General features: G+C 38.2%; 1 protein-coding gene and 1 pseudogene across 1 annotated transcript; one reads left to right on the top strand and one right to left on the bottom strand.

Annotated features, from left to right (window-relative positions):
• Positions 1 to 5,355: 5,355 nt before the first annotated feature.
• On the top strand, positions 5,356 to 6,360 carry LOC113905184 (olfactory receptor 51T1-like). Its single transcript, XM_027562160.1, has one exon. The coding sequence runs from the start codon at positions 5,377 to 5,379 to the stop codon at positions 6,358 to 6,360; it is 984 nt and encodes a 327-aa protein (XP_027417961.1). The 5' UTR covers positions 5,356 to 5,376.
• Positions 6,361 to 15,783: 9,423 nt separating this feature from the next.
• On the bottom strand, positions 15,784 to 16,719 carry LOC113904757 (annotated as a pseudogene).
• Between the last annotated feature and the right edge of the window lie 727 nt (positions 16,720 to 17,446).

Consider the following 17,446-nt stretch of genomic DNA (forward strand, 5'->3'; position numbering starts at 1 on the left):
GACCCAAGGATCGAACCCATATCTCTTAAGTATCCTACATTGTCACGTGGGTTCTTTACCACTAGCACCACCTGGGAAGCCCGTTAGATATGGTAAGATTTATTAACTTACTGCCTACTATGGAGAGACAGATTCTTGTCCAAATGAGGCTAAAATTAGCTATAAGCACATAGTTGAGAATCAAGTAATCTATAGAATGGATAGATTGGGAACCATGTATTACAATCACATTTTCTGAAGTATCAGTGGAAGCGGTTGACCAGAGAAGACAGTATAGCATATTGTTTAAGATTAACAGCTTTAGAGTAAGATAGACATGGGTGAATACCAGTTCTGTAACTAGCTAACTTTTACAGTTATTCAAAACCTCTTTGAGTTTCAATTTCGTCAACTGTGGAATAATGGAGAATAATACCTAACCCATAAGCAAGATAATAAATAAATACAACAATGTGTTTCAAGTGTTAGCGTTATTTTTGGCAAGTGTTATGAGCTCATCAAATGCTAGTTTAATTATGCTTAGAACGGTAGGTGGGCTACAGATGTGGTTCAGATAATAAGATGGCTTCTTAGAAAGGGATCCTGAGTAAGAGGAGGAACACAGGAATGACAAGGAGGACAAGATTTGTTAGAAAGAGTACATATTGGAGCTGAGAACATAGGGATGACTGTCTCTTTGCACTCTCCTGAGCCTGCTCTGACATCAGGGAGCATCCCAGGTTAAGAATCTGTAGCCTAAGGCAGGGTGAAGAGGAATGGTTGCAGTTTTCTGATCCAGGCAGGCAGATTTTGAAGACACCCATTACTGTCAGCCCCCAGGGCCAGGGCTTTGCTTACAGCCCCTGATATATGGAATTTGCCTGGGCCTGGGAGCAGGGTTGGAAGCGTGTCAGGGAGATGTGTCTGAGCTGTTGGAGAGGAACATAGTCTTATGGGTGCCATAACTCTTGATCCAACCAGTTCGTTCACCAGCCCTCTGTTGCCTGGTGACTCTACTAATCTTCCTATAAAGCCCCCACTCTTGGGAGCTGGCTTAGTGCCTGCTCTGTTGTGGGACTGAAGAGAAGTTGGTGCTATTTCCTGATGACTTGAGCAGGTAAGAAGAATACATTAGTGGGTTGGAACAGAAGGGAAGAGATTAAAAAGTGAGAAGTGCTAGGAGAAAGAGGGAAAGAGAAGATCAATGAAGTGATGGAAACTATAAAATAAGGTAGGATGAAGAAACAGAGGGGTGTGATGAAGCCTTGAAGAAATTGAGACAGGAAAATGACATGAGGGAATGGGAGGAAGGAAGAGAAAAAGGGATAGAACTCATAACTCTCTGCCTGTGGTTAAGATCATTTAGAAATCAGTCAACAATAATTAAAGATTTGTGTTATTCCATATTCTCTTTTATGTAGCTAGCACTAAGAGAAGAAAATCAGGCATTTCCAAACCTTTAAGAAACTCACGCTCAAGGCAGAAAAAGGAGATGGTGCTTGCATATGTAACTTACCGATCAATATCAACCATACCTCATTATTGAGTCAAATGTAAGATCCAACCATAAAGTGGTACAGAGAAATGGAGGCGAAGTTTCAGGTTAATATGGCCTGGATCTGTCGTGACAGGGTTCCAGATTGTGGAAAGAATAGATTTCAGTGTTGAGAAATGAATGGATAAAGGTGGGGATTGGTCTATACTTTACTCATGCCAGTAAGCAGTGATGCTGTCCTTTGGATCACTACATATTTTAGTTGGGTGGATCTTATCCAAGTCATTCAATCTAGCTTTCTGTATGTGAACTGATAGATGTTACCTTCTGCCTGACCTGTCAGGTCGACAACTGGTGCTATAAAGCACTACCTACTCTTCTCGTTAGTAGGCAGTAGGGAGAAAATCTTGACAAAACTAGGCACCTAGCTTTGTCCTATAACTTGTTCCAGAGTGCATGGGCTTACGTGAGCTGGAGAGAAAGCCTTTTCCTTCTCCTGCCTACATATCCCTATCCCATTGGAAATGATTTTTCCAGTAGCATAATGAACTGAAATGCATCTCCTTTCCTCCTAACCCCTCATATCATTTCATATTATCTTTTTGTCCTTTATGAGATACATTTCAAATAAAAGAAGATAATTGATGTCTGATTTTTGGTCATATTTTGATGACATTCCCATTCTAAAACTCCTCTCTACATCCACCAGCACATGGAGGTATACACAATACAAATATATGTGGACATCCATGCATATTTTTATACTGATTGACTCCACAAATATTCTTTAAATAAGCCATAAGGACATTGTTCTGTGTTTTACTTATTTCTCATCTCTATACTTCCTCTAAGTCACATACTAGTATATAATAGAAACTGTTCTTTCATTTTCAAGGAAGAATATCACAGTGTTCAACTGTTTAACTTCTCTCATAAGCCTGATTTCTCACATGGTCTATGGTTTAATAAAAAATGGTTTAATGGATTTTTCAGTTAGTAAATTTGGCTTTGAATTTTGAATGTGTATGCACAATTTTACCTTGTCAGTTTCATTTCCTTTCTCTAAAATAGAAGAATAAACATTTGTATCAATTTTTCCTGGTATTATATAAAATTACATATAAATTGGCTAACAAATGGTGACACATATAAGAGACTTTAATTCTTTTCCTTTTCTCTTAACTTACCCTCCTTCTTCTCCCAATCAATAAGAGGATTAATTACTCTCCTTATGCTCCCCATATCTACGGAAACAATTTGCCCTCAAAACTTCCAGTCTCAATTTGTATTTCTCTAATCTAGTCTTTATCTGGAGAAGGCAATGGGACCCCACTCCAGTACTCTTGCCTGGAAAATCCCATGGATGGAGGAGCCTGCAAGGCTGCAGTCCATGGGGTCGCTGAGGGTCGGACATGACTGAGCGACTTCACTTTCACTTTTCACTTTCATGCATTGGAGAAGGAAATGGCAACCCACTCCAGTGTTCTTGCCTGGAGAATCCCAAGGACGGGGGAGCCTGGTGGGCTGCTGTCTATGGGGTCGCACAGAGTCGCACACGACTGAAGTGACTTAGCAGTCTTTATCTATGTCTCTATTATCTATCTATATACCTGTTAATACACCTAATGAAAACTAGTTTATCTGAAGTTTTATCACCATGCTTTGTCTCTGGAGAAAATATAAAGATGAACACATATGTTTTATGTCCAAAGAGCCAGAATTTTAGAGGAAGAAAGAAATGTGGTCAACCAATAGAATACTAATGTAATAAAAAGCATATGTAAAACACTGTTGAAAGACAGTCAGTAGATTAAGCCACTTTATTGCAGGGAGATTCCAGGATGGTTATCACAGAAAAGGAATTCACTTTTAATATCTTTGCTTATCAAATTGAAAAGAAGTTGTCACTAGTCTTCCTGATTCTTTGTGTTTTATTCTCAATCAACTATAATATAACAATACTAAATATTATAGCAGAAAAAGCAATTAATGTTTTTTTTTCCTTTGGTGTAACAAGTAATTTTATCTGTAACCATCTAGAGTAGATTGAAGGATGGGAAGAAAATAACCAGCAATCCCTCATTTATCTTTATAAAACAACTGGAAGGATCTGCTACTCACAAATTCCTTGAATCTATTCTGTCACTGGGGCAGAAAGCCTAGACTAGTGAAAAATAAGAGTAAGAATATTATGATTGGCTGTATCTACACAATGGTTAGGCTAGGTATATCATTCCTTTTTTTTTCTTGATAACTAAATGTCCCAAGTAAAAAATTAAAATGAGCAATGACATTAGAGCTTATTGAAAGAGTCCTAAATAGAATAGCAATGCTTGTCTTAAATGTCAGTTACAGATTTTGCCTCCCTTATGACATCATCTGTGTGTGTGTGTGTGTGTGTTTGCAGCTATTATTCTATGGGCTTTCTCACTCAGCGAACTACCTGATATTCCAGTTTATGATAGCACCTCATCCTGTCTGTCTCTGTCTCTCTTTAAGCTCTTAGTCCCTACTTCCATTCCATTAATGCTTTTTACAGTCATTCATTTCATTTTGCTGAGGGCTTCTCACATTTTTTTTATACAAATATTTTGTCTAGCCTTACCCACTATCCCTAGATTGCTGCTGCTGCTGCTGCTAAGTCGCTTCAGTCATGTCCAACTCTGTGCGACCCCCTAGGCAGCAGCCCACCAGGCTCCGCTGTCCCTGGGATTCTCCAGGCAAGAACACTGGAGTGGGTTGCCATTTCCTTCTCCAATGCATGAAAGTGAAAAGTGAAAGTGAAGTCGCTCAGTCGTGTCCAACCCTCAGCGACCCCATGGACTGAAGCCTTCCAGGCTCCTCTGTCCATGGGATTTTCCAGGCAAGAGTACTGGAGTGGTGTGCCATTGCCTTCTCCAATCCTTAGATTAGGATGCTTCAAATCATGTATTCTAGAATATGATTTGAAATTTTTCACAGGATTCTTTAGGGAAATCTACTCACAGTGAGTTGGTTACAAGTTACATGGTAGAGACCTATGGGAAGGAGTAGAAAGAAGTGCTAAAGTGTAAGTTTGGAGAAAAGGGATACAACGTCTTGCTTTTTCAGTAGACCAGGAACAGGATTCAGAGAAACAGAATTAGAGCACAAGATGATGTGGAGTAGAGGAGAGAGGAATTAAGGAAGCTACTCCATTAAAGGAAAAGAAATAAAGAAGCTCTGATACCTAAAGGACATTTCTAATAGAGTCCACTAGGAGAGAATGGCTAATAACTCAGGTACAAGGGTATTTCTGGATATAAAATCCTAGCCCATCTTCCAGCAAGAACATTATGAAGTATGCTTTCACAGGTGCCCTTAAGAAGTGCCCTTAAGCACTTCTCCATTACTTCTATAACAACTCATATAGCTTGGAGACTTTTTTTCTTGAGTGCACCACACAGCATGTGGGATCTTAGCTCCCCAACCAGGAATGGAACCCATTGTTCCTGCAGCAGAAGCTCATAGTCTTAACTGCTGGACCACCAGAGAAGTCCCAGCTTGGAGATTTAATACTAAGACCCAACAGTTGTAATCACAGTTGCTGTTTTGTTGGTGTGTGTGCATGTGTGTGACATGTCTATAAGTATTTCCTACTTCAAGTCAGGGCTGGTCTGGGCAATAGGGTGGGATGAACCTAGAGAGATTGATGGTTTTAATTGGGAGATGGTAGAGAAAGAAAAACAGGACCAAGTCTGATAAGAAAAATTTAAGATACTGGAGAATTATGTGATAGGTATCATGATTAAATTGGAGGTTTTGAATACAGAGACATGTGTAATTTGGGAAGAGTTTATAGAAGAGTTAGTGCTTGAAAAAGGACCGATATGACAAATACTATTATTGTTATCTCTTTTTTCAGGGCATGTCCTCAACCCACCATGATGATTTTCAATAACACCACATCCTCCCCTTCAACCTTCCTCCTCACTGCATTCCCTGGGCTGGAACTCGCTCATGTCTGGATCTCCATCCCTGTCTGCTGTCTCTACATCATTGCTCTCTTGGGAAATACTATGATTCTGTTTGTCATCTTTGTTAAGCAGCATCTCCACAAGCCCATGTACTATTTCCTCTCTATGCTGTCAGCTGCTGATTTGTGTCTGACCATCACGACCCTCCCCACTGTGCTTGGGGTTCTCTGGTTTCATGCCCGGGAAATCAGCTTTAAAGCTTGCCTCATTCAAATGTTCTTTGTACATGCTTTCTCCTTCCTGGAGTCCTCAGTGCTGGCAATTATGGCTTTTGACCGCTTCATGGCTATCTGTAACCCACTGAAATATGCCACTGTCCTCAAAGACATGATGATCATGGTGATCGGACTATTCATTTGCGTACGACAACTAATTTTCATCTTTCCCATGCTTCTAGCCTTGAAGACTGTATCTTTCCAGGAAAGAAAGGAGCTTTCCCATCCATTTTGTTACCACCCAGATATAATCAGAGATACATATTCCAACCCCTGGATCAACAGCTTTTTGGGCTTGTTTCTTCAGCTCTACATGACTGGTACTGACTTAATGTTCATTCTTGTCTCCTATGTCCTGATAATCCGTGCTGTCCTGAGCATCGTGGCCCCCAAGAAGCAAAAGAAAGCTCTCAACACTTGTGTGTGTCACATCTGTGCTGTCACTATTTTCTATGTGCCAATGATCAGCCTGTCCTTTACACATCGCCTCCTTAGCTCTACTCCGAGGGTGATCTGTAGTATTTTGGCCAATGTGTATTTGCTCTTACCACCTGTAGTGAACCCTATCATTTACAGCTTGAAGACCAGAACGATCCGCCAGGCTATGCTCCAGCTACTTCAAACTAAAGGTTCATGGAGCCGTAATGTGAGGGGTCTTAGAGGATCATGGGACTGAAGGGGAGAAATTGTCAGTACATAAAGTATATTTAAGTAGGAGAGGGATTTATATCCATGTCATCCTCAGGCACTGTAGTTACTAAGACAATTTCAGTAAAATTATAGGAGTAGGAAGATGAGAATCCCCTAAATTTATCAAAGAGTTCAAACAAATAAACAATATTCAAAACCAAATTAATTGTGTATTAGTCCCTCAAACATTTGGGGCTTCCCTGGTAGCTCAGTTGGTAAAGAATCTGCCTGCAGTGTGGGAGACCTAGGTTTGATCCCTGGGTTAGAAAGATCCCTTGGAGGAGGGCATGGCAACCCACTCCAGTATTCTTTCCTGGAGAATCCCCATGGACAGAGGAGCCTGGCGGGCTAGAGTCCATGGGGTGGCAAAGAGTCAGACATGACTGAGCGACTAAGCACAGCACAGCACAGCCTTCAAACATTTAAAACCACTATGTGGACTTTTGTGCATATTAAAAGCACAGAAAGACTAAACACACACAGAGTGAAGTCATCTTCATCCATTCAGTCAAACAATTTAATTATCTGCTTAAAAATGATAATTCTAAGGACCAAAATAAATGAAAATAATTTTATTTTTCATTCACTGAACAAAACCATTTGTTTCTGTGGTCAAATTTCCCAGTGGTAATTGAAGATTTTTGGTTGAGCTGGTAAACAGAAGAGTTACATGTGTATGCAAAGGTTCACACATAGAAATTTGTAATTAACTAGGTAATTATTGTACACTGGCTTCATTTCCTAAATCACTTCCAGAGACCACTGCCTCCTTCTGGATACATGCCCTGAATTTGTCTTTTTGTTTTTTCCCTTTAATCTTTTTCCTCCTTAACAAAAATGAAACTTTCCAAGTTCTGATTTGTTACAACTCCAATGAGTGCAATTTATAAAATCACACATTGCGTTTTATTATTTTCCCACTGCCTTGACAGTTTAATATAGTTCTGATTCTGATTCTATGCCCCTCTTCAGTATCTACTGTACCTCAGGACTGAAACTTCTCTCTATTCACTTTGGTTTCGTGAGTTGTTAATTTTCTCCCTAACTGTTAGGCTCCTTGACCTTTTTGTGTACTTGTTACCATAGAAGTACACAGTGGTTCTGATAGTTTTTAATATGACACATGTGGGTTACCTCTATTAACAATATTTATTTTGTGAAAAAGTAAAGGAGTACGTCTAGGCTGTATATTGTCACCCTGCTTAGTTAACTTCTATGCAGAGTACATCATGAGAAACGCTGGGCTGGAAGAAGCACAAGCTGGAATCAAGATTGCCAGAAGAAATATCAATAACCTCAGATATACAGATTGCACCACCCTTATGGCAGAGAGGTAAGAAGAACTAAAGAGCCTCTTGATGAAAATGAAAGAGGAGAGTGAAAAAGTTGGCTTAAAGCTCAACATTCAGAAAACTAAGATCATGGCATCTGGTCCCATCACTTCATGGGAAATAGATGGGGAAACAGTGGAAACAGTGTCAGACTTTATTTTGGGGGGCTCCAAAATCACTGCAGATGGTGACTGCAGCCATGAAATTAAAAGACGCTTACTCGTTGGAAGGAAAGTTATGACCAACCTAGATAGCATATTCAAAAGCAGAGACATTACTTTGCCAACAAAGGTCCATCTAGTCAGGGCTATGGTTTTCCAGTAGTCATGTATGGATGTGAGAGTTGGACTGTGAAAAAAGCTGAGCACCGAAGAATTGGTGCTTTTGAACTGTGGTGTTGGAGAAGACTCTTAAGAGTCCCTTGGACTGCAGGAAGATCCAACCAGTCCATTGTAAAGGAGATCAGTCCTGGGTGTTCTTTGGAAGGAATGATGCTGAAGCTGAAACTCCAATACTTTGGCCACCTCATGCGAAGAGTTGACTCATTGGAAAAGACTCTGATGCTGGGAGGGAATGAAGACAGGAGGAAAAGGGGACGACAGAGGATGAGATGGCTGGATGGCATCACCGACCTGATGGACATGAATCTGAGTCAACTCTGGGAGTTGGTGTTGGACAGGGAGGCCTGGCATGCTGCAGTTCATGGGGTTGCAAAGAGTCGGACACGACTGTGTGACTGAACTGAACTGAACCTCAATATAGAGTTGACAGGATATTGAGAGAATTCTCCTAACTTTTGTTTCACACAAAGGGTTATGAAATCTTAATTCCACTCAGAAATTCAAGTGTAAGCTCAATGGACCAAACGGACACTCTGATCTAAGCCACTTATCTCCTCCCTCTAAGCCAGCTTCCTATTTCTAGTAGACAGGGAGTTGTTGTTGTTTAATCTCTAAGTTGTGTCTGACTCTTTGTGACTCCATGGACTGCAGCATGCCTGGCTCCTCTGAAGTCCCCTATCTCTCAGAGTTTGCTCAAATTCATGTCCATTGATTCAGTAATGTTATCTAATCATCTCACCCTCTGCCATCCCCTTCTCCTTTTACCTTCATTTCCCCCCATAATCAGGGTCTTTTTCAATGAGTCAGTTCTTCGCATCAGGCGGCCAAAGTATTGTAACTTCATGGATCACAGCGTTGTCCTGGTGATGGGGCTTGCATAACTCAATGAAGTTATGAGCCAGGCTGCGCAGAGCCATCCAAGATGGACAGGTCCCAGTGAAGAGTTCTGACAACCCGTGGTCCACTGGAGAAGGAAATAGCAACCCACTCTGGTATTCTTGCCTGGAAAACCAGACAGGGAACCCCACTCCCAAATTCTGGTATGTTTGCCTCAGCTTTCTGTTCAGCTCAAGCACTAACAAGCCTGTAACTCTGCTTTGCCCAAACCCCAACCCGCTTTTCTCTAACCATAAGCAATGATATCCACGTATTGTTTATAGTGAATATTATCTGTATGATTTCCTTTTTATACAGAATATTCAGATTTTTTTTTTGATATCTCACTGGAATCACTTAAATGTCACACAAACGTGTATGCCTGAAGCCAGTATTTTACGTGGAGAAAAATCAATGTATGAACATGCAGAAAGTAGTGCAAATGGAAATAACATTTGTTTTTTTAGACTCCAAGACCAGCATCACAGCAAAGAAGCTGTTTTGGCCTTGGGCATTTTGTGGGAAACCTTTATATTTCATCATACCACAATTCAGTATTTCAGATTTCAATGTTGCATCTTCATGTTGCTGCCAAATGTCTCTTTGGTTATAAACCCTTCAATGGGATAGAATATAACTATTATGTAAAAGTTCAATAGTCCCAAGGTATAGACATAAAATATCTATACCTCATCATAGAAAAAAAGGATTAATAATGGAAGAGATTTTTATTAGTCAGGCAGCCTATTAGTAAGCCCAGAATAAAAAAAAAAAAAAAAAAAAACTTAAGGAAGGGGACTTAAGTAAGAGAATTTTGTGAGTTTAGGTAAGAATTGTAGGAATGAGGTGAGGCAGAAAAACTGTCACAGAACTGGGCATGTTCTAGATGAGGTTACACAGTACCCTTTGAGGACTCCAGGGAATGACATAAAATGCCAACCAGTGTTTTTCAATATTTATATTTTTGAGTCCAGACATTATTCTGCCTAGAGAGGAAAGAGGGCTTGTATAGCAGCTATGAAAGGCTGGTGGAAATGAAGAACTATGAAACAAGAAAGAAAAATATTTTTCTTTAAAGAGCATCACACTACAGCAGAGACTATCACTCTGAAACCGTCCTGTGGCAGAGCAGACAGCCCACACCACACCCTAAGCTAACCATCCAAACATTCCTTCACCAGTTCTTACCAATAACAATGGCTTTTTAATTGCTTCTTTGAAAGAGATTTCTAAAATTTGTTTTCCTTTTCTTTTTTTTGTAGATCCACAACACTTCACAATTCATATATTTAAAAACATCTGGAAAAATACATATATATATATATATTTAAAATTTTCATGTTTGATACCCAAATGCATTAGCAGCAAACAACAAAGCTAACATGAACTGTTGTGAATATACTTATGGACATTATTTGTTTCAATTGTGTGAATATTAACACATTTAACTTCAGTAATATAACTGTGTTAGAATACAGGATAATGCCCCAAGTGTTACAGGGCCTTTCTAAAGTATAAAAAATTCTGAGTTCTGAACATTTTGGGTGAGCAATTATAGAAATGTGTAATCGTTCTTCCAGTTTTATGATGGTCAGTATATAAAGCAGCCTGCTCTATGTGTTAATCTTTCATTCCTCCGAATGTACTTTTCATATTCAACTCAAAATTCAATTGTGCAATACCAAAATTGCCTGCTCAGTGTTGAAACACTTTCATCAGTGTACTCTATAGTAGTTGCTATTAGTAGATGACTTTGCATTTTGGTGTTATTTCAAGCAATGCATTTAATATATTTGGGTTTTTCTTAAAAAATTATAAATGTCATATATATGTATATTTATATATAACTAAACTTTTGTGAATATATTGGGAAATACAGAAAAGTATTTAAAAGATAACAAAATCATTCACAATTCTACCACTGAGAAATATTATATGATCTATGACCTAAACTCTCTTTAATAAGCCAACGTAGTACATGTAAAACATATATTTATGAACCAGGGTAGTAGTGTATAGTTCAACATATATTTCTACTTGTAGATTTGCCTGATGTTACTCACTATTCTCCATTAAATCATATTTTATATTAGATTAACTTCCTTTAGGAAGCTTTCCTCTGATTCTTCACTAAAAAAGGCAAACTGCCATTCTTTTATTTGTGCTTTCTTACATTCATGCTTAAACTTACCGTACTTTACTCAGTGAATTTAACTATTTGTTTGTTCTCCCTACCACCAGACTATAAGCTTGAGAGTAGGCCTATGTTTTATTTTCATTTAATCCTAAACATCTAATTTAGTGTTTAGCAAATACCACTTAGTTCTGACTGCTGAGTTGTATGGGTGAATAATATTTAATATTAGTTGTATATCATGGTTTATATTATACTTCCTATTATTTAACATTTAAATATTTTATAGCATTTTTATTATAGAAAATAATTCTTAAAATATATTCTTATAAATACATATTTGACCACACATAGGATTTGAATTGTTAAATTGAATGGATTAGTTTGTAGGCTCTGGAAACACACTGTCTGGGGTAGATTCAAGTTTCTAACACCATAGTTCTGTGTCCCTGGATAAGCTAACTGCTCAAAGCTTTAAATTCTTAATCCCCATAACAGGGGATTAAAATAAATCATAAAATCTACCATGCTCTTGCAAAAATTAATGGAGTTAATGCAGGTAAATATTTAGCCCAAAGTCTGGTACCTAGTAAATGGTGAATGTTGCATATATCATATTATTATCTTCTAAATTGTAATGATTTAAAAGCCATTCAAATATCTAATTGCTTTTCACTTTTCCTTTCAGCTTTTACATTTTTCTTATTTCTTTAGAAAATTGTTCCCATCCAGAGGTTAATTTATTTACTTAAAGTAGATTTAAAATTTAGCTTTGAACATACTTATTCATTTATCTTATTTTTGTGTGTGATTAAAGATCACAAACACATGTGTAGTTTAAATAGGTGCTGATTTTTTCTACCATAATTGTTTGAATAGTCAACCTATTTCAATATTGTTTTGATATTCTTTAATTATATATTAAGTTTTCATATCATGTATGGTATACTGAAGTGTGTTTTTTATATTTCCTTGTTTTTCCCATTGATTCATTGACCAAACTACATAGAATTTATAGCTGAGTAATAGTTGTTCTTATTATAAAGAGCCTTGTTACAATTTTTATTTATTATTATCATACTCTTCAGTTTAATCTTATACATCTATTTTTGGAGTTATTGGGTGAATTTCTAAATATGCTACTGGGAGCTTGATTGAAAATCCGTTAAACCTGTATGGTAATTGAGGAAAAGTGACAAACTGAAACGTATTTACTCTTCTGATCAAGAAACGTTTACTGACATCTTATGACTTGAGTTATTGTAAGGATTTGAATTTCTGAGTTGAGGGTAAACACTAAAAAGAGAATAAGTATTCTTTCTCATGTTTTTCACGACAATGTATTTGCTCTTTCTTGTGGTTAAACAGAACATTAACTGTTTTTTAGGAAGCTTCTTTAACCTAAAATGTATAGTTACTCCTTAATGATTTTGGCAATAGGTTTTCTATCATTCCAGATATTCTGTATGCCTGAAATTTATCATCATATTCTGAATTGTTAAGAGTTTTTACTGCTGTTGTTCAGCAATAAAATGTGTTGAGAGTTGAGAAATGTGTCAGACTACTATTCAGATGTCATTTCCATACAAGTGCTGGAGATATGCCAATCAGTGTGATGTGTGCAGTTGTTTTAAAGAAATGAATTACAGGAAAGAGAGGCAGACATGTGAACTAATAAACATAACATAATTGGAAACTGTTAGGGTCCTCAGAGAATTAATAGTACAAACTGGGAGGATGTACAAAAGGTTGTCCTTCATTTTCCTAAAGAAGCTATAGACATTGAGACATCAGTTTTTGAACAAGAACTCAGTGAAATTCACCTGGGGACATCAAATCTATAGTAATATTTAGCCATCTGAGAACAACTTCTTCAAATGCTTTTTGGGAACATCAATACTATTAATTATTTATGATTTTGACTCACAAAGTAAAACATTGAAATTTATTAACAGTAATTTTCTCTCACTGCACAGTACAAATTGTTGGTTGCTGCTAGGGTGCTTCAGTCATGTCTGAATCTGTGAGACCCCATAGACTGCAGCCCAACAGGCTCCGCCCTCCCTGGGATTCTCCAGGCAAGAACACTGGAGTGGGTTGCCATTTCCTTCTCCAATGCATGAAAAATGAAAAGTGAAAGTGAAGTCTCTCAGTCGTGTCCGACTCTATGCGACGCTATAGACTGCAGCCTACCAGGCTCCTCTGTCCATGGGATTTTCCAGGCAAGAGTACTGAAGTGGGTTGCCATTGCCTTCTCTGAATTGTTGGTTAGCTTATTCTAAATTTTATGCTTTCTATTTTTGTCCCCAACTAAATACTCGTGAGTAAAACATGAACAAAAACCAAATGACATAATTTATAGGAAATAATTTACCTTTTTAAAAGTGCAATTATATATGCATGAATATTATTTTATATTCCTTAATGTATGTCTAATATGTCATTTTCTCTATTAGCTCAAAATTATTTCTAGCATTCTTAGTGTAATTGAACATGCCAAATACCAAATACCAAAATACCAAGTATCTAAAAGCATTGAAATCATTATTTTAGAACATATATTTTAAGGCATCTAAGAATTATCAGTGCTTTAAAAATTACCATGCTACTATTAATAGCTTTCCTATTTCTTACTAATAGCAGAACTGCCTCTCTGTTCTTTTAGTAAATATGGCTTTTTGGAATCCTGTTGTAAGTTAGAGGAAAAGAAAAGCATACCTACTCTATCTTAAAGAATATTATGAGTTTATTGTCAGTTCAAGGCTGCATGCATGCTCAACTGTGTCTGACTCTCTGTGACCCCATAGATTATAGTATACCAGGTTCCTCTGTCAGTGGGATTTTCCAGGCAAGAATACTGGGATGAGTTGACAGTTCCTCCTCCAGGGGATCTTCCTGATCCAGGAATCAAACCCATGTCTCCTGCGTCACCTGCATTGGCAGGCAGATTCTTTACCACTGAGCCACTTTGTCTCTATTTGATGGTTAAGAATAGAGCAAAGACAACATCACTGATTATTAGAGAAATGTATATCAAAACTAAACTACAATGAGGTATCACCTCACACTGGTCAGAATAGCCATCATCAAAAAATCTACAGATAACAAAAGGGTATAGAGAAAATGGAATCCTCTTATACTGTTAGTGGGAATGTAAATTGGTGCAGTCACTATGAAGACAGTATGGAAGTTTCTTAAAAAACTAAAATATAGTTACCATGCTTGCATGCCTGCTATGTTGCTTCAGTTGTGTCTGACTCTGTGAGACCCTATGTAATGTAGCCCAGCAGGCTCCTATGTCCATGGGATTCTCCAGGCAAGAATACTGGAGTGGATTGCCATGCCCTCCTCCGGGGGATCTTCCCAACCCAGGAATTGATAGTTACCATATGTTCCAGCAATCCCACTCCTTGGCATATATCCAGAGAAAACACCAACTCAAAGAGATTCATGCACCCCAATGTTCATAACAGCACTATTTACAATAGCCAAGACATGGGAGCAACCTAAATGTCCACAGACAGATGAATGCATAAAGAAGATATGGTATATTTATACAGTGAGATATTACTCAGCCGTTAGAAAGAGTGAAATAATGCAGTTTGCAGCAACATGGAGGGACCTGGAGATTATCATACTAAGTGAAGTAAGCCAGATAGAGAAAGGCAAGTATCATGTGATACCACTTACAAGTGTAATCTATAAAAAGATACAAATGAACTTATTTACAAAACAAAAACAGACTCACAGACTTAGAAGACAGAGTTAGGTTATCAAAGGGGAAAGGTGGTGAGGATAAATAAATTAGAAATTTGAGATTAAAATACACACTACTGTATATAAGAGAGATAATTAATAAAGACCTACTATATAACATGAAAAACACTACTCAATATTCTGTATTAACATAAATGGGAAAAGTATCTGAAAAAGAATATGTAACTGAATCACTTGGCTGTATACCTGAAACTAACACCACATTGTGAATCAACTATGAAAAGTGAAAGCTACCCAGTCGTATCCGACATTTTGCGACCCCATGGACTATAGTCCATGGGATTCTCCAGGCCAGAATACTGGAGTGGGTAGCCTTTCCCTTCTCCAGAGGATCTTCCCAACCCAGGGGTCAAACCCAGGTCTCCCACTTTGCAGGCAGATTCTTTACCAGCTGAGCCACAAGGGAAGCCCAAATCAACTATAACCCAAGGTGAAATTAAAAAAAAAAAAAAAAAAAAAACAAGAGCAAAGGGAGCAAATATACAAGCAACTCATATTTGAAAACAGACTTTTTAAATTTAAATGGGAAATCAAGAATTTAAATTGAGTCCCCACAGTAAATACATGTCTGAAGGCTGCACGAAAGAAAATCAGTAACTGGTTTGGAGTAATGTCTTTAGACTCCAGCTCCTCTGATATTCATTCTTTATAAGGGAAAACAATCTCTACTTCCATTTTTACATCCTTGTGTTGTAAACACTGTAACTAAAATTCCACATCCATGTATTGGTTCATGATTTTAATTATATTACAAAATTATCCCATACATACCTATAAATGCCCGTGTAAGTCCTAAGCTCACAGACCTCAATGCCCAGACCACATGTTGTTGTACTGATTACAATCACGATTAGGAAAGATAAGAATGACCCATCCATAATACTTTGCTTAGAAAGGTATTGTTTTATTCCCTGAACCTGGCTGACCCTGCCTCACTTTTCTGCATACCTTTATTTTAGACCAAATTTCCCCAGAACCTTCTCAGGAATTTGCTGTGTCTTCACACAGTAGACAATGGGATTCATCAAAGGTGGCACTAGCAAGAAAATGTCAGCAATGAGGATCATGGCCACTTGGCACTTGAGCTTGCCAAAGCAGTGCATGGAAGCCAAAGCAATGATGGGCATGTAGAAGATGAGCACAGCACAGATGTGGGAGACACAGGTGTTGAGGGCCTTGAGCTGCTCCTTGTGGGATCAAATTCCCATCACAGTCTTCAGGATGAATACATAGAACACAGCAATGAACATACTGTCTGTCATCATAAAGAGAGCAACAAAGAAGCCATAGAAAAAGTTGACTGTGTTGTCAGAGCAGGCAAGCTTCATGACATCTTGATGGAGACAGTGAGAGTGAGAAAGTAGGCTCTTCCTACAATAGGTCAAACTTTTAAGAGTGAAAGGAAATGGGAGCACTAAGAGCATGCTTTTAATGAGGAACACCAGACCCATTTTGGCCACTCTGGCATTGGGGAGGATGGAGCTGTATCTCAGGGGGTTGTGGCTGGCCAAAAAGTGAACAAAAGACATGACCAGGAGCACTGAGGACTCCAGATTTGTGAATCCATGGATAAAGAATTCTTGAGCAAAGCAGGCACTGGGGGAAATTCCTGTAGCATTGAGAGCAAAGATCAGCAGCATAGTATGGAGAGATGAGAGGGACAGTCTCAGGTCACAGACAGCCAACTTGGAAAGGAAATAGTACATGGGTGCATGGCGTGAGGGCTCTGTCCTGATCATGAAGAGGGTGGTGCAATTGCCAAGAATGGCCACCAGGTACATGAGGCAGATGGGGACAGAGATCCATAGGTGAACATGCTCCAGTCCTGGGATTCCAATCAGGAAGAAGGTGGTGATCTCTACCTCAGAGGAATTGAGAGTGCACATGATAAATTGATTGGGAAGTATTTATTACCAGATCTGAAATGGCACTTTCAGCGTAGGTCTGTTATGTACTTCTCCCTTCTTTCAGCACTTTTGTCTGAGACATAAACAGAGAAAACACAGTTTTGAAAGACTTCTCATAAAAGAATAAAGGAATAAAAGAACAAGGAATAAAGAAGTTTTGAAAGACTTCTCATAATAGAATAAAAGAATGAGGTATTTCTTACAAATAGACTATTGATAATATAGTCAAATAATGTTAACTGACAAGGAGAACCATGGATGTCACACTTCCCCATCAGGTCCGGAGAAAAAAAGTACCCACATAAAGATATGTCCTGCAAATAAATTCCCCTTTTACTATTAGGTTTTGCCCCTCTCCACCTATAATCTAATTAAACAATTTATACAGTCAGGCTGAACTATAGGGTACCTCTTTCTGCTTGATCCAAAATGAAGGTGGAATTAAGAAGAAAAGAAAAAAACTGCAAGAAATAGATTTTAGTAAAGCAGTTAGGAAGTGGTTTCTCCAATTTCTAGAGATGTTTGCTCCAAACACTTTTCAGGCCAGGCTTCTAAAGCTGATTTCACTTGCAAACTCTCTGTAGAGCTTGCTACCATTGTTGGTAACACCATCCACCAAGTAGAAACAGCTGTGACATTGTAAAGGTATAAACTCAACACTTGCTCAGTCAGATCAAGAGATGAAAATGAGAGATGGCTCTTAACA

This window comes from Bos indicus x Bos taurus, chromosome 15, assembly GCF_003369695.1.
Source record: "Bos indicus x Bos taurus breed Angus x Brahman F1 hybrid chromosome 15, Bos_hybrid_MaternalHap_v2.0, whole genome shotgun sequence".
Classification (NCBI taxonomy): domain Eukaryota; kingdom Metazoa; phylum Chordata; class Mammalia; order Artiodactyla; family Bovidae; genus Bos; species Bos indicus x Bos taurus.

Bases quoted from the DNA above. Each gene is read 5' to 3' on its own strand.
- LOC113905184 (XM_027562160.1), top strand. From the start codon at position 5,377: ATGATGATTTTCAATAACACCACATCCTCCCCTTCAACCTTCCTCCTC.